General features: G+C 34.7%; 1 protein-coding gene across 1 annotated transcript; it reads right to left on the bottom strand.

Moving 5' to 3' along the window:
- Window positions 1-4,323: 4,323 nt before the first annotated feature.
- Window positions 4,324-25,978, bottom strand: LOC126753894 (glycogen phosphorylase). Its single transcript, XM_050465644.1, has 4 exons — window positions 25,158-25,978; window positions 6,858-7,386; window positions 5,185-6,791; window positions 4,324-5,111 (listed from the first exon to the last, which is right to left on the bottom strand). The coding sequence occupies exons 1-4, from the start codon at window positions 25,398-25,400 to the stop codon at window positions 4,953-4,955; spliced, it is 2,538 nt and encodes an 845-aa protein (XP_050321601.1). The 5' UTR covers window positions 25,401-25,978; the 3' UTR covers window positions 4,324-4,952.

Raw genomic sequence — 25,978 nt, 5'->3', positions numbered from 1 at the left:
ATGGAAAGACTTTCGCCTTCAACTTTATTACGGACATTTACGTTCTGTAAAGAATATTGCTCGCGCGCTTTGCTCATCTTGAGACCCAGCATTATTTTATAATATTCAACCGAAAAGACTACGTCCAGCATGCAGTAAAGAAAATATAGAAGCCTTGGTTGAAAGTGTACACGAAGACCGTGGGGAGTCGATTCGGCGCCGTTCGCAGCAACGTGGATTGACGTAAGACGACTTGGCGCGTTCTACATCGAGATCTTAATTTAAAGCGTACAAAATAAAGCTTGTACACGAACTGAGGCCGCTCGACCTTCCCAAGTGACATTGCTTCGCTCTATGTGCCATCCAAGAAGATCCGACGTGTTCGAGCCAAATTTTCTTTAGCAATGAGACCCAGTTGTGGCTCAATGGGTATTTAACAAGCAAAGTTGCCGCATTTGGGACGAAAAACATCAATCAGTGGATTTATTGAGAGAATATGTAAAGTCTAAAGTGTATGCGGACAATCCCGCTTCGATTCAGGACCTGGAGCAAAACATCACGCGTAACATTCAGTAATTCAGTCGAAATGCTCCAACAAGTAAACGAAAATTGGATTCAACGAATGGAGATAATCTTCAAAAATAACAAAAAAACGAAAGATAATAAACATTCCCCCTAAACTTGAAGTTTCTGTGTTTTTTTTTTTGAAGTAGGGAACCTCGAAATGGATCACCCTTTACATATGTTTATTTTTAGGGTCTCCGACATTTCCTTCGTGACAAACTTAATATATTCAGAGTATAATAAACGATATGAATACAGTTTTGCTCATTTAATATTTCTATACGTTTCTTTTATATTCTAGTTGTAAATAAATTAATATAAATACATATGTATGGCATGTTATAGTTTCACTACTAATGTGCCACTTCCTCCATAGGCGTTTGAGGTGATCTACTTTACGAACGAACTGTGACTGTAAATGTTCGGTGCAATTTAAAACAATTTTCTTGTCTTTCAAAGCACGAAACGATTGTTTAGGTTGGTGTTTCAAATCGTTATCTTATCGCTCATATTATTGTAAATAATAAACACTATCGCAATAAATATTTCATTGCTGAGGTTGTTATTTGTAGGTCAAAAGTTATTTGCTTGCAATGATGATGTTGCATAGAAACAATTGAAACACAGTTCAAGTTTTATTTAGATTGAATAGTGAGCATCTTGACATATATTATAAGAACTCATTTGCAAATGACGGGGCTCTCAGTATTACTTATCATATTCTCCTGCTTATGCACGAAGTTTTATAAAATAAATTTTCTTTGGGCGAGAGATTTTGATGCTCTTTCCATAAAAGTTAAGGTAACAAAATATAATACCCTTTCATAAGTAGACCTTATATATTTTCCTCGTCATCTAATTATATATTACTTCCATAAAGGGGCCTTTGATGAATGTTATAAGTTAAATTTAGAAACATAATTTTATTACATATCCCTTTCGATGACAGTAAATATGTCTCGAATGAGAAATAAACAAGAACAAGCCGTAATACCCTTCACAAATAGAAAACTTTCCATACTAGAACTTCATGTTTTTCGTTCAGTTTATATAGCAGCTTTATATGCTCTGTGGTCCAATCTGCTTGGAAATTAGAGGGTGCCTTGGACCACAATCAATGCTGAATCTCGTGAAGATATCTTGACAAATGAAAAAAGTTCTCCAAACAAGAACTTCAGTTCTATCGATCAATTTGTATGGCAGATATATACCAGAAAGGTCCGATATACGCAGTTCCGACATATGAAAAACTTCTCTATACAGACAGAAAAACCAACAGATGAACGTGGTTATATTGACTCAGCTCGTCCTCTTTCCCATTTTTATATAAATTTTTGTAGGATTTCCGACGCTTCCTTCTGGGTGTCTCGTTCGTAAACTAAAGACTCGTGAGCACAATTTTTAAATCTAATCCTGTATAAATGATCAAAAAACTTTTAGTACAACGCTAACGACGTGGACTAATCCTTAATGGCACCTTGTTATTCTGTTTCAATCAGTATTTAAATCACTATTTTAAATTCTGCTTTATTTGCATCTTCATGTAATTCGATATGGGAAGAGCCCTGAATAGGGTATATTAAAATTGTCACGAAGTTTGTAACACACAGAAGGAAGCGTCGGAGCCCTATAAAGTATATATATAAATGATCAGTATGTTGAGTTGAGTCGATTTAGCCATGTCCGTCTGTCTGTCTGTCTGTCTGTCCGTCTGTCTGTATCTATACGAACTAGTCCCTCAGTTTTTAAGATATAGTTTTGAAATTTTGCTAACGTCATTTCCTCTTCAAGAAGCTGCTCATTTGTCGGAACTGCCGATATCGAACCACTATAACATATAGCTGCCATACAAACTGAACGATCGGAATCTAGTGCTGGTATGGAAAACTTTTGCATTTGAAAAGATATATTCACGAAATTTGGTATAGATTATTTTCTAAGGCAACAATGTAATATCCGAAGAAATTGTTCAGATCGGCTCACTATAGCATATAGCTGCCATACAAACCGAACGATCGGAATCAAGGACTTGTATGGAAAACTTTCGAATTTGACGTGGTATCTTCACGAAATTTGACAGGGATTACTGCTTAAGGTAATAACATAATCTCCGAAAAAATTGTTCAGATCGGATTACTATAGCATATAGCTTCCATACAAACTGGACGCATAGTTACTAAAAGAAATGCACCTGTGAAGGGTATATTAGCTTCGGTGCAGCCGAAGTTAACGTTTTTCTTGTTTTAAGCTGTCTCTGGTAACTGATACATTATCACGTGGAGGAGCTTGATTTGATGTCAGAAATTTACGTAAAGAAACATTAGCTCTTTCAAATACTTTCCTTCAAATGCGATTGGAGAGATGTCGCCAGACAAAAAGATATTTATTTCAATTAGATCAATTTCATTAGTAACATATTGACTTCTTGGGTGGTATTTTCTAAATATCATTATCACTATAAATCGTTTCATACAAACAAATACTACTCTGATCAAATTGAAAGGGGAATTTTGTCTATTTTATCTCCTTCAAAGTAATCCCCTCCCGCTGCAATACACTTATGCCAAAGAATTTTCCAGTCATCATAGTACTTGGAAAAATTCTCCGTCGTGGTGGCCATGAGAGCCTTCTTCGATTCAGCTTTTATATCCTCAACTGAGTCCTCGGAGTGATCATGTGAATTTGCTGAATAGCCAGAAGTAACACGAAGGTTAATCAGGCGAATGGGTGGTGGCGAATGTGGCGAAATGATCACGAATAACCAATGCGGTATGAGATGGTGCAGTATCGTATTTCTTTGCTCAGTAAATTCAGACATATTAAAAATCGAAGAATTCACTTTTAGAGCCTCACAAAAGGACGCGTATCTCAAATACTAATGAATATTTTGACGTGAAATTTATCATAGATGTCACTAACAGTACTATCAACTTACAGAAAAAAATTTACCTATTCGAAAAGTAGAAGAAAAGCGAAGTATAAATTAAAAATTCACCTTTCAAGTCACAGTAGTATTCGTATAGCTTCCAATTTATAGCTTTGGTTAGGCCATACACTGATCTTAATCAATGGAACTTACTTGGACATCTGGTCGTCCTTTGTATTCCCCATTTGTTAAGGCGGTTAATACTCGTATCAATCTTAGCCACTTTGCAAAGTTCATTAAAGGTGTGTCTACCGAGATGTTTAATCTCAGCCTGGCAAAAGCCGAACAATAGAAGAGAAAGTGAGAAAATGGTTCCCCCTCGTCTTCTCCCTTACAGCTTTGACAACGAACCTATTCAGTCAGAACACCTACAATTGTGGCGAGATTGAAAGACGCTACAGTGGTCTGGTAGCCCGAAAATAGAGAGCTCCCGACAAAAAAACTCTGTCTCCTACCCTCCCTCTTAACTTCAAACCATTCAATTTACAGTTTCAGTGTGTCCCTGCCCGGGGCCACTCATGTGTCCAGCTTCCCTAAGTCTAATAGCAGAATGCGCCGCAAATCACCTATCAACTATGTATGTCTACAGGCGTGTTAAGACGTGTAGTATGACATTGAATGCCATTGTTTGTTGCTATTCTTAGTGGTCATATTACATATTCCCATCATTTATTTCTCAAATTTTAGTCTATCCCAATTAACGGAAGACCCTTCGTTTGCTGTTTTTGTTGCGGCAGAATTATGCAGAGTTCACAGTCCTTGGTCGTATAAAAATCCGGGACCGTTCGTTTCATTGCTATTTGCAAAATTAATCACTATTTACGATCTATCAAAAATTAAAGAAGATGACAGTATTATGGTTTACCATTTGAGGATCAAATTTATTAACGATCTCTAAGCAATTTTACATAAAATATTTTACAATTCCTTAGTCACATGTGCGTCACTTGTGATTTTTTAATTGCGAAATTGCATCGACTCTGTTTAACAATTCGTTAAAAGACTTAATTTTAATAATATTTAATAAAAACATCGATTCAAATATCAAATATCCTAAAACGTATTTTTGTATTTTTTTTTTTGTTTGTTTGTAAATTCAAACGTTGTTCATGTGTATGCTGGTGTCTTGCAATTAATTACATTGCGTTCCTGAGCTGTTGCGGTAGGCTTTAGTTGCAATAGTAGTTTTGCTTTATTGTAAATGGTGAGTTTTTAGGATATTTGGGTATCATTGCTTAGTTAATGTTTGTTCTTTGGCCGTTTCAAGTTGATGTTTTGGGTCAACAAGTCTTCGCTTAGCGCAGCACTAACAAATTTGTGATTTCAATACGTCTAAAATGAGTTATAATATGGTAAATGTGTTGATAAAATAAGATTGCATTTTGGGGTTTTCAATTAAATAGTATTTCCGCCTAAATGGACTTTAATAAAAATTAAATTAAATCTCAAAAGAATTATGTATATCAATAATATCAAAATTAATTTATTTTGCTGCTGGTGTATCCTCAGGTGCGGGCAGTTTCTCCCAGGTGGGCTCAACTCCCCAGATATCTCTGGCGTATTCGGCAATGGTGCGATCGGAAGAGAATTTACCACTGGAAGCGATGTTGTGAATGGACATCTCCAACCATTTAGCTTGGTTCTAAAACAAAACAAAACAAAACGAACGATTTATTTCAGACAATAATAACAAAAGCAAATGTAATGATTCTCACCTGGTAGGTCTTTGACACCAGCTCTTGTGCCTTGATGTAAGATTCGTAATCGGCCAATAAGTAGTAGTGATCGTACTTCAGCAAAATATCTGCAATATTTTTGAATTCATTTGGATTGCTTGGGCTGAAGAATCCACCTTGTATTTGGTCGATGCATTGTCTGATCTCAGGGTTCTTGTTGTAGTAGTCGTAGGCGTTGTAACCACGTTTCTTAAGCGCCTCAACCTCCTCCACTGTCATACCGAAAATGAAGATGTTTTCGTTGCCCATTTCTTCGGCCATCTCAACGTTGGCGCCGTCCAAGGTACCAATGGTGAGGGCGCCGTTTAACATGAACTTCATGTTGCCCGTGCCGGATGCTTCAGTGCCGGCAGTGGAGATTTGCTCCGAAAGATCGGCGGCGGGCATGATTTTCTCGGCCAAAGTGACGCGGTAATTTTCCAAAAAGATTACCTTCAGCTTGTCACCCACAATTGGATCGTTGTTGACAACATTGCCGACAGCGCAGATCAGCTTGATGATTTGTTTGGCTACATAGTAACCAGGCGCGGCCTTGCCACCGATCATAATGGTACGTGGGGTAACGTTGGCGGTGGGATCCTTCTTAATGCGGTTGTACAGAGTGATGATGTGCAAACAGTTCAACAACTGACGTTTGTATTCGTGGATACGTTTAACCTGAATATCGAACATAGAGGCAGGGTTCACTTTGATGCCATAATCTTTCTCCAAGATCTGTGCCAACTTCAGTTTGTTCTCTTGTTTCACACGTGCTACGTTGCGTTGGAAGTTGGGATCCTTGGCCCATTTCTTGATCGCCACCAGCTGTTCTAAGTGCACTGGCCACTCATCGCCGATCTTTTCGGCAATCAAGTCAGACAGACCGGGATTGCAGAGCAACAACCAGCGACGTGGTGTAATACCGTTGGTCTTGTTCTGGAACTTATGTGGTTCCAGTTCATAGAAATCACGGAAGAGATCCTTCTTTAAAATTTCAGAATGAATAGCGGCTACACCGTTCACAGCATGTGAGCCCACAATGGACACGTGAGCCATGTTGATGCGTTTCTCGCCATCCTCTTCCACCAATGACATGCGACGCATACGATCAAAATCACCAGGATATTGCTTGGCCACCTTCTCCATGAATAGGAAGTTGATGTGGTAAATGATCTGCAAATGTCTTGGCAGAATGGACTCCAGCATGGAAACGGGCCAGCGTTCCAAGGCTTCGGGCAAGACGGTGTGGTTGGTGTAAGCGCAGGTACGTACAGTAATATCCCAAGCCTTTTCCCAATCCAAATTCTCCTCATCGATGAGGATACGCATCAATTCGGGAATAGCCAACGAAGGATGAGTGTCATTCAATTGGATGGCAACTTTATCGGGGAAGTGATCGAAGTGTTGGCGTACGCTTTCCCGTGAGCCGAACTTCGAGGCCTTGTAGCGACGAACAATGTCGTGCAGCGTGGCCGCGACCATGAAGTATTCTTGCTTAAGACGCAATTCCTTGCCCTCGAAGAAGTTGTCGTTGGGGTAAAGTACACGTGAAATGTTTTCAGCCAAGTTACGATCCAACACGGCCTGGATATAATCACCATCGTTGACTAAAATAGTAAGAGGAAATATATTATAAAAAAATTAAAGAATATAAGCGATTAAATTCTACTTACAGAACTTCAAATTGAAATCGACGGGGCTCTTAGCCGACCACAAACGCAGAGTATTGACGTGATTGTTACCGTAACCGGGAATGGGGTTGTCATATGGCATAGCGTACACAACTTGTGTGTCAACCCACTTCTTACCCTCGGGTGTATCAATAACACGTCCATAGAAGTGAACTGGCTTCATGAATTCGGGACGTGCTTTTTCCCATGGGTTACCATAACGCAACCAATCATCGGGTTCCTCTTGCTGTTCACCGTTTGAGATCTTTTGTGCGAAAATACCATATTCATAACGAATACCATAACCATAAGCCGCCAAACCAAGTGTGGCCATAGAATCCAAGAAGCAAGCTGCCAAACGTCCCAAGCCACCGTTACCCAGACCAGCGTCTTCCTCGATATCCTCGAGATTCTCAATGTCCAAACCCAATTGATACATGGCCTCCTCACATTCGCTTTGAATGCCAAGATTGATCATGGTGTTTTGGAGTGAGCGACCCATGTAGTATTCCAGAGACAAATAGTAGACGCGCTGAAAGCAAAAAGAGAAGCAAAGTTTTTAATAAAGTTTACAATTTTTGTGATTAGTTTAATTAGTTTTAGTCAACGCGTTAAGTTTGAAAATCATTAAGTGCTAAGAAAACAATGAAATATTCCTTAATAAATTAATATATTTTTTCAAAACCAAATAATTTTAAACCATGGGGACCCAAAATTAAACTCCTATTCTTGATCCGGACTATTAAAAGAAGTTATATGGTCTACTTACAAAAGATCCCACCCAAATCTGCTAATCTAACAGCTCTTTGGCCCGACCCGGACGGAACATATCGTTTTCTGTACATACCACTACATAACTTTATCCCAAGCATCTTTCCTTCAAACAGGATTTATAGAACCATTAAAACTACTGCAACATTTAGATACCGGTGAAAGTTAAATTAGGAACTTCCGTTCAATTCGAGGAGCTTTTACAATCCAATTCAACATAAAGGATATGAAAGACATCTTTAAGCGCTTTCTTTTATCGGAATTACTACGTTATATTTAAATAGAATTAAATGATATTAATTTTAGCAGAAAGTATTTTAAAAAGGGAATGAAAGGGAGACGGATTAGCAAGAATACAAAAGCTCTGTAAAAGTAGTAAATTTCACTCATTGATTTCAGAATATTCTACACAACCATGTTTCGGCTGGACTTGAGTTCGATCTCTGTGTCGACTTCTATCACCTCTGCTGAACATAGCAACCGCCGAATATACTTCAGCTATAAAAGAGATTTTCCCCACTAGGCGCGAGATTTAAGATTTATGGTCTCAAGAAGCATACCACAAATGAAGTTTGATATTAAAATTTCATATCTCTTGCCACGCCAAAAACCAAAGCCAAATTGTCATGAACTAGATGGAACGATGAGCTGTATGAGATATACGACGACATTGACATAGTTCAGCAAATAAAAAGACAGCGGCTACGCTGGCTAGGTCATGTTGTCCGAATGGACGAAAACACACCAGCTCTGAAAGTATTCGAAGCAGTACTCGCCGAGGAAAACAGAGGAAGAGGAAGACCTCCACACCGTTGGAAGGATCAGGTGGATAATGGCCTGGCTTGGCTTGGAATCTCCAATCTCCGACAAAAAGAAACGACTGGCGCGCAGTTGTTAACTCGGCTATAATCGCGTAAGCGGTGTTTACGCCAGTAAAGAAGAAGAAAAGAAGAATATTCAAACTGCTCACGATCGACATACTAGGGTTATAGCTCTATTCACATTAATAATTCTACGTTAGTTCGAGGAGATCTAAACTTTTGTAGCAAAAAATAGTAAGGCTTTGTTTATAACTTATTCTTCAAAATCTTTGTCGTCCCCCTCAAAGTAATCCTCCTTGCCACCAATGCACTAGTGCCAACGTCTTTTTCAATCATCGTGGTGCAAAACCCAGAGTTGTCGGCCCATAATTCCGGCCTCTTTTTACAAATAGCTCGGGCAAATGATGCTTAACACTCAAATAGTATTCTTTGTTGGTAATTTTTCCAATCGGAAGGAATTCAGACACACCTCTATAATTGAACCAAATTGTCAACATAACCTTGATTTTCGACCTGCTTTGACGTGGTTTTTTCATCTTTGGCTCACCTTCGCCACGATATTCGGTTTATTGATCGTCTGTTTCCGAATCGTTAGCATAGATTCAAGACTAATCGCCAGTAACAATACATTTTATGACATCCTGGTAGTCGGAAAACATTGTTTCACAGACAGATCTCTGATAACAAAATCTTACTATTTTTTGCTCATAGTAGTAGATATCCAAAAGAGCAGCCACTTATTTGTCAAGGTAAGTAACATTTTTTTAAGTATTTATATTCAAGAGATGAAATTGTGTCAAGTGGAATCCATATAACAAATTTCAGCTACAATAACTCCAATACATTTATATACATATACATATACATATATAAATATATGTATATACATATATACATTTATATACATACATATGTATGCATGTTGGCAAATAGCAATATTTGAACAACTGTAATTTCACGTGCACACTTGGTGAGTGTTGAGCCACGCTTGCCGATCAGCCTGAGGCAAGTTAGTCAATACTAATTCACGGCTAAGCGATAACACTTCAGGCACGTTCGCAGCGAGTGCAGTTCAAGTGCATTTAAAATACATTTGAAGTTGGTAATGAAAATTTCAACAGGGAACTTTGAAAACACATACATACGCTGAGTAACATATGTACATTCAAAGAAACATACATACATATGTACATATAATTATTTTTTTCGGTATATCGGTTATAGCGAGTACTGTAGTTATAAATAAAAAACATAAATAAAACTTGCAAAAATAGCAGTTATTAACTTTGTGCGCAAGCGTGTATATACAAATGTAATTAGTAAGTCAGTATGTAAGCTTTCTCCAGCTAACTAAACACGATCACGCGACCAGATTGTGATAACCGCGCTCTATCGCGCTCGCTTTGCAGCCATTGGCATTGCTAATTCCAGTGAGTGATTCAATAAAAGTCGCCAAACCAAGTAACTAAAAGGTGTCTCTTCGATTTACAACGAGAGTTAGCAACAAATAATTATTTATTTTAATTATTTAAGAAATTGAGTCGATCTCGCGACAAAAGCGTGGCGTTGATAACAATTTGTATGCCATTCGCGCTCTTTAAGCCATATATCAGCTGCTAAGTGCTCTTTTTGCAACTGCGTTCTCTTACATTTGCAATCTCTCAGCATACAATTTGTTATTAACATTGAATAACTGAGCAACTTGGAACTTAAAAAAACTAAAATAGTAAAAAAACATTGTGACCTAATTAGCTTAGCGCATTTTTGTTGGCAAATAGTCGGTTGCTTGGAGATTCGATTTGTCTCCGAAACTGCTGATAGTAGATTTACCAGTGCAGGGACTTAAAACAAATATTGTTTATAAATAATTGCAATAAATTATTATCGCTAATTATACTCGCTAATTAGGCGTTTAATGCATAAGCATAGTTGCTAGCTGTCGATTTTATAAACACTTTGCTTTAAGCAGGCAGTTATCAGTGTTAGTCACCGCTCTGCAGCCGGTATACAAATAATTAAGTATGTATGTATGTTTGTCGATAATTTTATATTAGCAGAGAAAATCTTCCAACCAGTTCAATATTGATAAGAGCATTCATAATTTTCCATTTATTTTTATGATTATTAGAACAAGTGTTTGTGGGTTAAACCAAAGGGTGCATGAATGGCAAGAGGACCCAGAAATGGATTTAACGTATGTGAAGTCTCTGGAATTTCGGCATATATATTTTGGCGTATTTCACTGGAATGGTCAATTGTCAATGCGATTTTTTTATATAATTCGATCACTAAAAGTTTGTTCTAATTATGTATGGGTTCACTATGTGAGTTGTTGCAACGTCTTGGCAAACTATTTTTAAACGTAAACGAGTGATATTGATTTGCTCATCGCAAGAAATATCTCCTGAACGTCGCACTCGCGACTTGGCTCCCACGTCACTGTTGACCGTCATAACTTCGAAGTCGTAGATAATTTCGTCTATCTCGGAAGCAATATTAACACCAAAAACAATGTCAGCGTCGAAATCCAACGAAGCATAACTTTTGCCAACAGGTGCTATTTCCAACTGAGTAGGCAATTGAGAAGTAAAGTACTCTATCGACGAACAAAGACCAAACTCTATAAGTCATTCATTATTCCCGTCCTACTATATGGAGGCATGGACTATGACAACATCTGATGAGTCGACGTTACGAGCTTTCGAGAGAAAGGTGCTGTGGAAGATTTATGGTACTTTGCGCACTGGCAACGGCGAATATCGCATTCGATGGAACGATGAGCTGTACGAGTTATACGACAACTTGAGATAGTACAGCGAATTAAAAGACAAGGGATACGCTGGCTGGGTCATGTCGTACGAATGAATGAAAACGCTCCAGCTCTGGATGTATTCTACGCAGTACCCGTCGGGCGAAGCGGAGGAAAGACTAGAAGGAGAAGGACCTGGCTATACTTGGAATCTCCAATTGGCGACAAACAGCAAAAAGGAAAACGACAAGCGTGCTGTCTGTAACCGCGGTGTTTACGCCAATAAAGAGAAATAATAATTGCGAATAAACTCTTAAAGACTCCATCTTAAGGTGAAAAAATTATGTATCAATAATGCTTTTGGCTTGCAAGCCCGATATGAACTTATTCTGAAGAAAGTATCAAAAAAATCTACAAAATGATTTTAAGTTGAGCGTGAAAAAAGTTAACCGATTTGGCTGACATTCTGCAAATTTCACAGGAACATGTTGGACATATCATTCAAAATAACTGAGTGAGCTTATTATTAAGATCATCATAACACAAAACAATAAAATAAATTACAAGATTGTATGAGTTGGTGAATTTAGCTGAGCTATTCGCCTTAGGCCCATTTCAAACCTTAAGTCTATTCGTTTTATATTACTTATAAATGGTATTGAAAAGTTGGAAAATCACTTAAGTTCCATAGATTATGAATGACCATAAAATGTTTCTATTTAAAAAATTAAAAATTGCTTCTATCGTTAAAATCAATATCACTATGACTTTTCTCTTTTTATAATCCACCGCAAGTCCAATTCATTTGAAGAAAAACTAAATAACAACTTCGGTTATACTAAAGCAACAAAATATACATTAGCTTTCAATGTTTAAGGTGCATATTCATGATTATACAAATAATTGACTATAACTTTTAATTTTGCGGCAATTATAAACATTACATACATACAATTTTGTTTACACACACATTTATCAGCACATTTAGATTTCCGAAGCAATTTTAGATTTTAATCGGCATAGGCACTTGCAAGAAGCGTGCTCAACGGGTATAAACACAAATTATTTGCATGCTCAAGATAAGAATTTGCCGGTATGCTGTTAATTTCAATTATTTTCTATGTATATACATACATATATGCAGATGTATAATATTATATTTTTGTTCTGGTTATCTTACTACTAACCTAACCTACCAAGCGATTTACATATTGATATACTATATCAATGGCATACAAATTTCTACAAATCAGTTCGAATATTTCCATATAATCCAATTGTAATCGTTTTGTCTTAATCATGATTTAAAAATTTCTATTGAAAAAAATATTGATAATATGTTTAAATTTTGTTTTGAGCAGGATCTCAAAAGAGCTTAAAAATATGGAGACCTCTCCATGGATGGGTAGATTTTTTATACCCTGAACAGTGCCAGTGTCGGACAAAACATATTGGACTCATACTTACGTATTACATTATCATCGCCCATCATTTTAAATATAAATAAATTCCTGAGATTTGAGGAATAGCTATTTATATCATGAAAATATACCAAACCTTAGAAATTGACTACTCGTTTTTTTGTTTATACGAAAAAAATTAAACATATTCAATATTCAGTGCGACGAAACATATTAGAATAATGATTGTTATTTATTATTTCATAGCATAGCCATTATTTTTAATCACTTCACTGCATCTATTTGACATAGAAGCTATAAGATTGTGAATAACTTCTTGTGGAATGCTTAACCAGGCTTGTTTTGCAGCTGCAAACAATTTATGTTTATCGCCATTCTCTCCATCTTTGCCTATTCTTTTATTTATTATCTCCCAAAGATTCTCAATAAGATTGAGATCCAGTGATTGAGCTGTCCACTTTATGACATTAATATTATGAGCTACGACCCAATTTGCGACTAGTTTCGTTGTGTGCTTTGGCTCGTTGTAGGGTTGAAACGACCTTGAAAGTGGTACATACTATATATTCCACTTGGCATGGGGAAGCATCAGGTTCTTAAGGATATCCTTGTATTATATATGAATCAGTCCATAATGTCATTGATTCGATGAAGAAGTCCCACACCAAACCAGAAGAAACATCCCCATACCATAATGTCACCGCCACCATGCATAACCGTACCTTGTAGTATCGATGATCTAACCTCTAATTTTTTCGGCGGCGAACTCTTCCATTCCGTCTGAATATTTCTAATTAAATTTTAATTCATCAGAGAAAAGTATTGGTTTTCATCGTTTCACAGATCAGTTGATGTGTTCCCGAGCTTAGTCGATTTTTCCTTGATATATGTAAAAGGCTTTTTAGCTTCAAATTTAAGTCTTTAACCACGGTCGCTGCCTACTTATCTCTAAACCTTTTTCTCGAAATCACAAAATCATGTTCTTGTATGGAAAACTTTTTTTATTTGGCGCAACATCTTTACGCAATCAAGTTAGGTTCTTTCGATGGGAGCACTGAAGTATATTGTGACAAAAAGCACCCGGAAATTGCAATTAAATTCCCCAGGAAAACGATAATTCAGAAATATGTATCTAGCTAAGTAGAAGGGCTAATGCTTTGCGATATTTACAATAGATAAAAATATCGAACAAAGAATTTATCTCAAATTTTGTATTTCTAACCAAATTTCGCGTGCCGAATTGTTGCGAATGTTGGAAAAGGCTTATCGTTGAAGACATGCTTCGCTCTGGACGACCTTCGAATCGATGAGGTAAAACAAAATTCGCTGAAGGAGCTGAAGGCCATCCCAAAAAGTGTTTATGAAAAGTGTTTCAAGGACCGTTAAAAACCGTTGGCATAAGTGTATAACATCTGGTGAAGAGTACTTTGAATGCGACGAAACATATATTGTTGAATAGTTAAATTGTTTTATTTATACTTTCCGGGTACACACTGTGTATGTATGTGTCAGTTTGTACTGACCGATCAAAATCAAATTATTGTATGGAATCTTTTGCATTTGTGAAGGGTTTTATAGCTTCGGTGCAATCGAAGTTGAAGTTTCCTCTTGTTTTAAATATCAGTCAAAGAATACTGATAAAGAAATAATTTTAAATTACATATTATATTTTCATCAAATTTTTTAGCTTTTCAATTCAGCGAACAGTTTTCTTTAGAATGTTTTAATTACTTTACATCTAGAATCTGGTGGCTCTTTAATTTCTTTTTATGTGCGCTTTTTGAAAAACAAAGTGTAATAGCCTTGACAGACGGCAGCGTTAATCCGGATTAACGGCGCACTTAATCAGTCCAAATTTGTAGGTGAACCATCGCTATGCGAGTATATATATAAACAGCTATTTTATAATATTTTCAATGAAAATTGATAGAAATAATTTTTACGGGTAACCGTTTAACAGAGATCATTTTTTTTACAGAACTTATTTCACATTAATGATCAACATGTGACGATTTAGAACGGGATATGACAAAAAATCATGTATTTCATTCAAATAAGAATGTCATCAGAAAATCTCACAAACTCCCTAAAATTTTGAGAGTTATTTTTTGGATTTGTGTGCTGTTCCTGAAAAATCAAAAAATGCAATTAATCTGCCATCTATCAATGCTTTGACCTTAGGTAAGCCCAAACTATACCTCTGTTGAACTCGAACTAATTATGGCAATTTACGGCGGTTATTCGATTGATGTTGCATTGAAAGTAGTGCCAAATGAATAAGAATTTTAAAATTTATAAATATTGCGGATTCTTTTTGATTGAGTTATTTAATGTTTAGAAATCGATAGAAAAGAAAATGACCTCTTTGATTAGTTGTAAAATCGTTTTCATATATCAAGAAAACAAAATGAAATGTTAGTGGCACCTGTGTTGGCTTTTTCTTTCAATTTACGACCACATAGTAAAATGAAAATAAATTTTTGAAAAAATATTTGTGAGACTTTTATAATCTAAAAGTTAGTTTCATATATGTATTATTTTTTTTTTAAATAGATTGCAAATAAAACATATTTAAAAAAAAAAAATATATATATATATGTATATGTTATATATTTACTAACATTTAAATATAAGATAGATCATCGAGCTATTTAATACAGTATATGTATGTTAGCAGGTCGATTACATAATTATTTGTGTGCGATCTTATTTGTGTAATCTTAGGCACCTAACAAACGCAAAAAATATCAAAATCGAAACGTTGATTTGACTTTCTCGCTTATCACTTCAGCTCATAGTGACCTTATTAGCTTATCAGTTCCGTATTTATTTAAAGCTGCAATATTTTGTGACCCAAATAGAAATATGCAAATCAAAAATAGACAAAATCTCAAGCAAAAAAAAAACACTTAAAATTAGCGATAAACATAATCAGAGTTGCATACTATTATATTATATGTTCCGTTATGCTTGTAAATCAGTTGACGTAGGGACAATTATTTCATTTTTCAACTTATTAACCCTTGAATGCACCTTATTGGTTTGATGAGCCGCTTTGAATATTACAATGTTTGTAATTAACGGATTGGCGAATCTTATCAGAAACACGGTTTTCATTTCCGCGTTTGATTTGACGCAAACAGTTATGTATTACAAACAAAGTGAAAAATATCACTGCACGATCCTGTGATTACAAAGTATTTCACGTGAAATTTCAAAAGGTCGAATTAATGATAGTTGAGTATGGCTTTTGTTTAAGTCATTTCCAATCAGCAAACATAACAGTAATTTATTAATATCTCGGTACGTTACATGGATTTCCATCACACAAAGTATATAATTATACCCTGAACAGGGTATATTAAGTTTGTCACGAAGTTTGTAACACCCAGAAAGAAGCGTCGGAGACCCTATAAAGTATGTATCGTCACCTGAAATGCAAAATAACGTAACAACATTTTCGGAAATTTACAGTGGCATGAATTAAACACGAAATAAAATGGAACATGAGTGAAAAAAACGTTTAAAACTGGTTTATAACTGAGCGCAGAACCTGAAAATGTTGGACATATGTCAATTTGTCTGAATCTTAATCAATAAGACACTCTGATCTGTATATATACGATATATAAATGATCTAGTCCCATCAGTTTTTAAGATATCGTTTTGAAATTTTTCAAACGTCAGTTTCTGCTGCTCATTTGTCGGAACTGCCGATATCGGACCACTATAACATATAGCTGCCATACAAACTGAACGATCGGAATCAAATCTTGTATGGACAACTTTCACATTTGACAAATATATTCATAAATTTGGTATATGATTATTTTCTAAAGTACATTGTCGCCTCCGAAGAAATTGTTTAGATCGGTTAACTATCGCATATAGCTGCCATACAAACTGAACGATCGGAATCAAATGCTTGTATGGACAACTTTCACATTTGACAAGATATATTCACGAAATTTGGTATATATTATTTTCTAAAGCAACAATGTAATCTCCGAAGAAATTGATCAGATCGGTTAACTATAGCATATAGCTGCCATACAAAGTGAACACATAGTTACTAACAGAAATGCACATGTGAAGGGTATTTAGCTTCGGTGCAACTGAAGTTAACGTTTTTTCTTGTTTTTAAGTGAATTTACTTTGAAATAATAAAATATCCCAATTTACTCACTTAACGGGTTAGCATAGACCAACGTTTTCAAAAAATATACAGTTTTTTATTTTGAAATCATTATATTTATTCAATTGGTAGAATAGTGAAAAAAAGTTTTATGTGTTCAATTTCCTGTAGTGACGAACCGTTCGATTCTACTTTTTCAAAAACAATTGTTTTGGGCAAAAACTTTAACTACTTTTTACAAGTCAGTGGCCCTCTTGACAAAGGTGATGGGCAAGATTAGCCCAATGACTGGCACTTTGTATCAAAATCTAGAAATATAAACTTTATATTCACCTAAATACATTTTTTAAGGCCCGAAATATTTAACTTCTTCTTGCTCCCATAGTAAGTTGATCAAAATTGAGAGCCTGTATCCACTTAAAATAATAAAATGTATCAGTTTCTTCCCAAAAAATATTTTAAAATGCTTTCCATCTGAATTGAAAATTACAGTTTCTATGGGATTTAAAATGCAAAAATTTTGGTTTTAAAATTTGCAATCGACAAGTATTAAATATTTTTCAAAAAAAAAATTAAAATATTGAAATTAATCCCAGTTACACTTTAGAAAATAGAATATAGGAAAAGACAGAACGATGACAGAATCTAAATCTTATTTCCATAGAGAGTTGTCTGAGAATAGGATTTACATAATACATATGTACATACATATATGCCAATGCATGTATGTACATATGTATGTGTACTATATATTTTTTGGAATTTACTGACACTCATAAATTTTTGTATTGCATGCATCCTTTCAGTGACCTTGGCAGCACAATGCAACAACAAATTTTTCAAATTGAATTTGAATATTAACTAAGGTAAATATGAACACATTGACAATATCTAATATACATTTATATATGCATAAGTATGTATTGTGTTGCCGGTTGAGTCAACAACCCAAATAGATGAGGAGCACACGCGGTCCAATAGAACAATTGAAAAGATCAAATTTTCATTCAATTTCAATAAAGGCTTATTAATTCTCAACACTTGTTTGAGAACTCACTTTGAGTGACAAGAAAGTGAACAATTCTTATTAACACTTTAACGGTTATTTGTAAAATTTGAGCCTCGCTGGCGCAAAGTCTACAATTTATAAAACTAAATAGGCTTATTAAATATACAAAAGTTGTGTCTGTGCCAAAAATTAACAAATTAAATAGATACATAGATATAGGCTGTGGGAAAATGGCGTGTGGCTTGGGCCAGCATATGTATGCGTGTATGTATGTGTATGCTGCAGGCTGAACGTGGAAATTTTTCTCTTAAATTTGCCTACACTTTTGCTACTAAATTATTAAAGCATCTATTGGGAGTATTCTGGGTGGCTGTGGATGTGTGTGAAAACTTAAATTGCTTGTATGTGTGTATGTATTTTGAATGGAATCGTAAAAAGAACGAAAAGCGAGCGCGTTTGCTTTGACATTCACTAAGGACAAATCTATAGAATATCTACGAGTATATATACACACACACACACACACTTGCCATGTGGAAAACGACCTAAATATTTGTTTGGATTGAAAGTATACAGCAGTCACCATATAATAAGTCATAGTGATTGGTGTAAGATTAAGAAATTCCAAAAAAAATTATATTGAATTAAAACAATATAGCAAAGCAGTTAAAATTTTTATTAAATTTGAAATTATTAAAAACATTTATGTTCTGATTATTGTTATAAGAATTTTCTACTTTTTACTTTCAAAAACATACTTTTATGTGATTTATAGTATTATATATGGGTGCTTGGAAACCCAAAACCAGCTAGAAACTTTCCTTAAAACTAAACTATAATTACTTATATGAATTGGATATTAGCAACTACAGAAAGCAGTTTCAACAGAAATATATGTATTTTTATAAAAGAAACTAAGTATATCCAGAGTTGTGGTTCAATGTCTTCAAGACAGTCGTGAGATCGTTGAAGACATGTCTCGTTCTGGACGACCTTCGACTTCTTCAACTGATGAAAATATTAAAAAAGTGAAGGATATCATGCCTAAAAATTGTCAGGCAAGTGTTAGAGAGATGGCAAGAGAGCTCGATATCTCTCGCGAGTCCGTTCGAATGATTTTGACGGATATTTTGGGTATAAAACGCGTTCTTGCTCGACTAGTCCCGATAAAGCTGAATTTTTTTTTTCAAAAAGAGTACCGTAAACAGGTCATGTGTTCTTATGATTTTAGCACACTATTAATGCCGCTGCACATCGTTTCTAATTAGCGGACAACTGTTGTGAGATGCCCACATGTATTAGTTTCTAGGAGCATATGTTGCATTTATAGCTGCTTTGCCGATATTATACGTATGTATACATGTAATATATGTACTATACATAGCATTGGATAAAACTTTCGCTTTTTATTGATGTTGAATAAACCATTTTTGCATGTTTTGCTATTCGTGAAATCACGTGCTGGCTTGTAATGAAACTGTAGATAAATATGCTTGCATGGATTTGTGTGGGTATGTGTGCATTTTCTGCCGAATATTGGCCAACGACATAGGAGATTATAAGTCAAATTGGAAATTGTGAATCAAGATCAAATAAAGGTCACGATATAACGCATAACGAGAGATCATATTATAGTGTTTGAGAATGAAATTTCATGAATGATGTTTTCCAAAGCATTAATAACAATTCGATGGTGAGTATGTTTAAAAAGTTCGATACATTGTATATTTTCACATAATTCTAATATTTATAATTAAAGTAAAATATTAGAGCAATGTACTTATGAATCAAGTTCCAAAATATGTTTCTTTAAGTTGTTGTACATATCCGAGGATAATTGAAAAATTAGCGACTTTAAATATACATAATAATGCAAATTTCAAGTAAAATCGCTCAAACTGCCAACAAGCAAGGAAATGTGCTATCTTATCAGACAGGGTTGCGAGAAACTGTATTCGTTCGATAAAAAAGAGCTTCCACCACCTAATCTCGTGTTTTGTGTGACCCCCGAGCTCATTGCATGATTTTCAAATATGAGGCAAATTCAACTGTATTTGTACGGAGCCTTCCCAACACCTGGCCGCCTTGGCAAGAAACCAGTCCACTCTAACAATGATTATACGGTCACTTGGCTAACGGATATCGTCCCAAGCTGGAAGGAGGGAAAAGACCAGGCCTCTGTGCGAAGAATAAAACCTACGGGTTAGCATGTAAGAATGCTAATCTATTCCGGCACAGGCACAGTGTTAAAGACAATCTGGAAAGCCAAGATCCTCATAGAACTTGCTGCGGTAAAGCATATTATCCAAACATTCATTGGAAGCTGATTGTTTTAAAGCACATAAATATCTTATTATCAACGTTTCATAGTCCATACTTAAGTTAGGCTTAAGTACTGAAAGTGGGACTCTTTAGCAGTGCTTAAGTAACAGCTGATTTTTGTTTTGAATTATTTTGAAATTTTTTTCAGTTATTTTTCAAGAGAAGAATAATGAGAAATAAGAAATTATTTTTTGTGAAAAATATGGAATCGGATTGGGATCGGATTTCCACCAGTTCCAATAGGCGCTCTGACTCGCTATCGGTGATATTCGGGGTCCTTTTGTTGTTTTCACCCATTTTCGGTATAACTTTCCTCGCAAATTTATGTATTGTCTGTTATAATTTAAATATTTCATACATATTTTTATGGATGACATTTGTAAAACATATGTTGCCCATAACGTTGCCATATATCATAATAAAATTTTATAGAAATGCTTAGCTAAGATTTTATTTGGGCACAGCTTAAGTATGGACTATGAAACTGAGCATTAATGTGTTAAAATGTGCAGCATACTTTTGTATGTGTGTATGCCGAATATTAGATGGGTTCGGTTCAGTATGGTGGGTGTTGTATAATGGTACGCAAAATTAAACGCCGAAGACATATTTTTGTAGCCAATAGTTGTTTGTTTACATTTCCCATCGAACAATGCACCGTAAAGATCGAAGCATGTCTGGTTAGGAACTCAACGAACCTTGAAAACGTGGCACACATTGGCAGCAGAGTTCAGCAAGACACAAGCATGTGTAACCTAAATATGTACCGTATGTATTGATGGGTGTGTATTTATTTATTTTCAATAGAAAATTAAGTAAAGAGAAAATATCTTAAAGAGTAGGTAAGTCATTATTTATAAAATGCACATTTACAAGTGCAAAAACATATGTACATATATTCTAAGTACATACTTACGCATTAGACAATTCGTACATTTAAGTATGTACGTACATGCATGAGTACCTATGCAAATATTTTTGGCACAGTCTTTAATTTCTTAAATAAATAATATAGTAAGTATCCTGCTTATCCAATACATATGTATCTACATAACTACATACGTAATGTATGTACATGTAAATGGTGTAAAACAAAGGTAGAATTAGTTATCAGAGAAACTTTTTAATAATTTAAGGCAAATTGAAAAAGGCGCAAATAGAATAATTTATGAGCATACATACATACATATATGCAAAATTTGTGCCTGTGTATTGATGTTCATATGAATATACATGCATACATATGTATTTGCATATATGCAAGTGTATTTACTACATGCTTCTTAGGAGGTATTCTAGTAGAAAGGCATGCATTTCAGCTAATTTTTGAAGTGTCGTTAAAAAGGTAATTAATATTTTTACATTTATGTACAATGAAAAAATACAGGAAAAATTCCAAAACTTTAAAAATAGCAAAAATTAGCAGTTGATAAAGTGGGTGGTCTCAAAAAATTGGCACATGACTATACTCAGCTTTCAACCCTCCTAGCAATCTGAAACCAAAAACAATGGTAATCTGGAATAATACCTCAATGTCTGGTTCTACGAAAAGTTGGAATTTTATTTCCGAAATTGCGACTGCGAAATAAATTTTTGTACCACTCTTTTTGACTGTGTAGAATTTTTTAAAAATAGTAAACATCTGAATTTGTAGATATGGATAGTTCCATACACAGACAAGTTTATTAAGAAGACTGTCTAAAAAGTTTAGGTAAATCGGTTCAGTAGAACCTGAGAAAGAAATGTGTTTAAAGTTTTTCGCAGTCTGGCATGAAAGGCGGCCAATAAAATACTTATATATCCGAATTTGAATTTTGTAAGATCTTTTTGTAGACATATTCTTGAATAGTCAAACTTTGAAAGTAAAAAAAAATATATTTTTTTATCTATAGACTAGAATAAGCTATCTTTCTGATTATATATAGTGGATAATGATTCAGGCTGCAAGCAGAGTTGAAAATTCTTATATAAAAATATTTAGGGTTAAAAATGTAAATTTTATTCAATTTAATAACAAAAATTTTAAATTTAATCTTTCACCCCAAGAATCTTAGATTAAAAATTGAGAAAGTACTTTTTAATTAAATTTAATATTTGTAACACTCAGGGGCTGATCAAGAGTAGATTTTTGGGGAGGGAATTACATAATTTTGCACTTCCACATCAATGTCTTCTTCTTCGTGGAGCGTCACTTATGATGGAAATAATGTATAACTTTTAACTTTTGGGGGGAACGCCGGCAGTTCACTTGGCTATTATTGATCACTTCTCATTTCGAATATACCTGTAATGTACAAATGATCAGCGTGACGAGCTGAGTTGATTCTACCATGGCCGTCTGTATACATACTTGTACATACATATGCTAATTGCTTCCTCAGTTTTTGATATGTATATATCCGTCTGAAATTTTACTCAAGTCCATTTCTCACGAAGAAGCTGGTCATTTGCAAATCTAGCTGTCATACAAACTGAACGATCAAACTCAAGCCCTTGCTTGAAAAACTTTTTTTATTTGACAACGTACCTTCAAGAAATTTGGCACAGATTATTATCAAAGCATCGCTGCAATTCCTGAACATGTTGGTCAGAAGGGAATACTATAGCTTATACTAGTATTATGTACAAATATACAAATACTGATATAATTACAATATGATTACAATATGTTATCAATGGACAAGTGGATCTTATTTTAGGTGACATTTTCATTATTAGTTAATATAAGAGTGTCTGTCAAAATATTGGCAATAACGGTAGTCGCATGCATAGAGTGCGTGGGTGTTCCGAGACAAACACTAAAATTACTAAATGAAAAGGCTTATCATAGAACTCAGACAATATAATTTGTATATTGTAGAACAGTCATGTTTTGGTAACATCAATGTTAAGACCTCGTATGCATTTATAACAAAATTAGACCTTTTAGACTAGTCTCTAATATGAAATATATTAAACAACAACAGTAAAATACACATTATTTCGAATAATTTTTTTTACGAAGTAAAAGCTTGACCCCCCTAAAAATCGGTGAGATGGAAGTGTATAACAAAAGTATTTGCAATTCTCTTACTTATCTGTCTTTTGCGTTTTGGCAATAAGCCGACTGCACTTGCACTTTGACAATTTTGCCTTATGTGCGATACATATATATTTATATACATATGTACATATGTGTGTATCGTGAAATTTTTGGTTATTGCATTTAGATTTTCCACTCTTTATCCACTGTCTTCACACACAGTTCTCTAATAAACTTGTTGATCCGCTTACTTCGTTATTAGTTTTCTTTTCTTATGTAAACAAAGAGCAGATGCAGAAGAGAGAAAAGAGCTTTTTTAAGAAAAAACAAAAGTTTGTAATTAGCAATGAATTTTAATTTGTGCTGCACTGATTTGAGGTTAATTTCAAATAAAAACGAAAAAGTAAATGAAAAAGTATTACGGCATCAGATTGTGAGTTTTGTGAGAAAATAAAATTTTAAATACTGAATTTGAAAAATTTGGTGTTCATTAAAACAAAGTTAACATTTTTTGAATTAATTTTCTATTTTCAATTAACTTAATTTAATACGCAAAGAGGCATATTATTTTAATATTTTTATATTCTATATGCCATTAGAACATCATATTTAAAATATCATATGTAAAACGATTATACACACGACCATAGCTTAAAAAAAGTTAGGCCTTTTAGAAAACACAAACAGGCTTAAGAGACTAATTCTTATTCTTTCCAAAGTACCTAGCTAAAAGCAATGGATCGTCTAGTTGCTATTCACAATTTACTTCAGATAAGTTTTCCAAACAAATAAATAAAAATAATAATAAAGCGGATAATATTTACTTCATGTACTATTTTTTTGTTAAATTTATTTTTTTTTACGAATTTTCATATATTTATTATTAGGGGTTTCACATAGTCTCATAAAGTTATAAGCTATAACGATCCGAAAACATAGCGTTCAGAGTTGTATTTGCGTAAACTTATTTTAGTATGCAATCCAACAACAAATTTTTTAAACTAGTATAAAAAATTATGATTTTACAATGCTTTATGACACGTTGGGAGTACCCCATATATTTTGTTTTGTTTTGCTTTATTTTATTTTATTTTTTATTTTTATTGTTTTTTTTATTTTTTGTATGCTTTATTTGTTCCGAATTTTTATATATTTTATATATTATATTATATTTTTTCCCGTCGCTGTTTCAATTTATCTCATTCTCCTGCTTGCTTATTCCCAAATTGCTTTGATACATTTCCTTGACCTTGAGGAATACACAAGTTCTAAGGGATGCCTACACACGCGCATATGCTTCATATTGTAAGTAAATAAGGAAACTAACAAATAAGGTTTGCGTGGTAACTGATATGATGTTGAGGTAACACGGTACTACAGAATTTGTTGTTTTAGGCAAGTATCTCTAACCATAATAAAGTATTAACATAATAAAATCGATAAGTACACGTGCGTTTATCCGAATGTCAGTATTTATCTAAGTGTAGATACGCATTATTTTGTTTTTGTGGTATTATATAAAGCACACAAACTCATATACATATATTGCAGATGCATATGCATATATTATATGTATGTAGTAAGCAGCCATTGCTTTTTATCTACCAATTTTAACTTTTATTCGCTTGGCAAAAACAATACACATACATATATACTTCTAAAAATATATAAGTACATATGTATATGTATATATTTGTATGGATTTACAATAACAACATAACGCATAAAGTTCTACATAAGGTAGAATAATAACGCTACGGCAACCTAGGCAGGCAACCACATCTACATCTAATATTTCATTCCTCCTACAATTAACCTTTATAAATGCTAGCTCACCCAGTTGGGTAGACACCCGCAATAGGATACCATACATAATTGGAGCCGTTCAGCTCTACTGGCTGGACTGATGGATGCTGTGAGGTAGCACTTTAAATAGCTGTGGCGTGACCCACATACATACATACATATGTACATATACACTTCACCAGTTCCAAGTTTCTTATATGTATCTGTATACGTATGTGTGTGGAATTGCTATGTTAGACAAACTTACTTTAGGGTCCTTCTCATAGTACATCTGCTGGGTGCGGATCCACCTGCCAACCATGTTATCGCGCACAGTGTTGGCCAGGGCAAAATAATAGTCGCGCATAGTTGCCACATTACGATCCTTAACTAACGTGTAATGCAGGTGACGATTGAAATTCTTCTTGACCAATGTGACGTTTCCGACCTCGGCAATACCGCGCACACTGATTTGCTTGCGGCGCTCCTCATCTGTTGGTGGCCTCGACATGATTGCAAAATTTGCTTTCGACACTTATTTACTTCTTAACTTTAAATACTGAATATTTCTTGCTCAACTTTTACAGTAACCGTTGAACGCACTTAAGTTTCCTTTTTTACTTTTGCAAATACTTATTACTTAACCGAAAAAATCTGATCCTAGATCAGCAGCACACCGTACCGCACCGCAGTAATTGAAAGGCAACGACGTTTAAATATTTTTTCGCGAACGACCACAGATGACAACGAACAACAACCGTTTGCTACGAGCTCTGGAGTACTTCTCAGTATAAAATCTTTTTCTTTGGCGACAATACGCTCGCCCTCAAAATTTAGCTTTGTTTCCTTTCCGCTGCACCCTGCTCTAACACATTTACTCTCTTATTTGCACTCCCCTAATTAATCGACACTGTGTTGTACTCTTGCTCTCAATCTCTTACAACTCAATTACTAAAGTTCGTCAACTGATAACCGATTAAAACTGAAAAAACTGTTCATGGAATAATTTGTTAATTGCGAAAAACTGGCTCATAAGTCACCATCAAAGTCAATACAACTATTGATAACCTATTAAACCAGGTAGTTGTT

This window comes from Bactrocera neohumeralis, chromosome 3, assembly GCF_024586455.1.
Source record: "Bactrocera neohumeralis isolate Rockhampton chromosome 3, APGP_CSIRO_Bneo_wtdbg2-racon-allhic-juicebox.fasta_v2, whole genome shotgun sequence".
Classification (NCBI taxonomy): Eukaryota; Metazoa; Arthropoda; class Insecta; order Diptera; family Tephritidae; genus Bactrocera; species Bactrocera neohumeralis.
This window is presented reverse-complemented; position numbering and strand designations above follow the sequence as displayed.

What these genes read in the sequence shown, in the direction of transcription:
- LOC126753894 (XM_050465644.1), bottom strand. Translation starts at nt 25,400, where the DNA reads ATGTCGAGGCCACCAACAGATGAGGAGCGCCGCAAGCAAATCAGTGTG. An exon ending in ACTATGAGAAGGACCCTAAA is followed by an intron (nt 7,387 to 25,157) that starts GTAAGTTTGTCT and finishes TTTTGCTTTCAG; the next exon opens with CGCGTCTACTATTTGTCTCT. An exon ending in TGGTGTCAAAGACCTACCAG is followed by an intron (nt 5,112 to 5,184) that starts GTGAGAATCATT and finishes GTTTTGTTTTAG; the next exon opens with AACCAAGCTAAATGGTTGGA.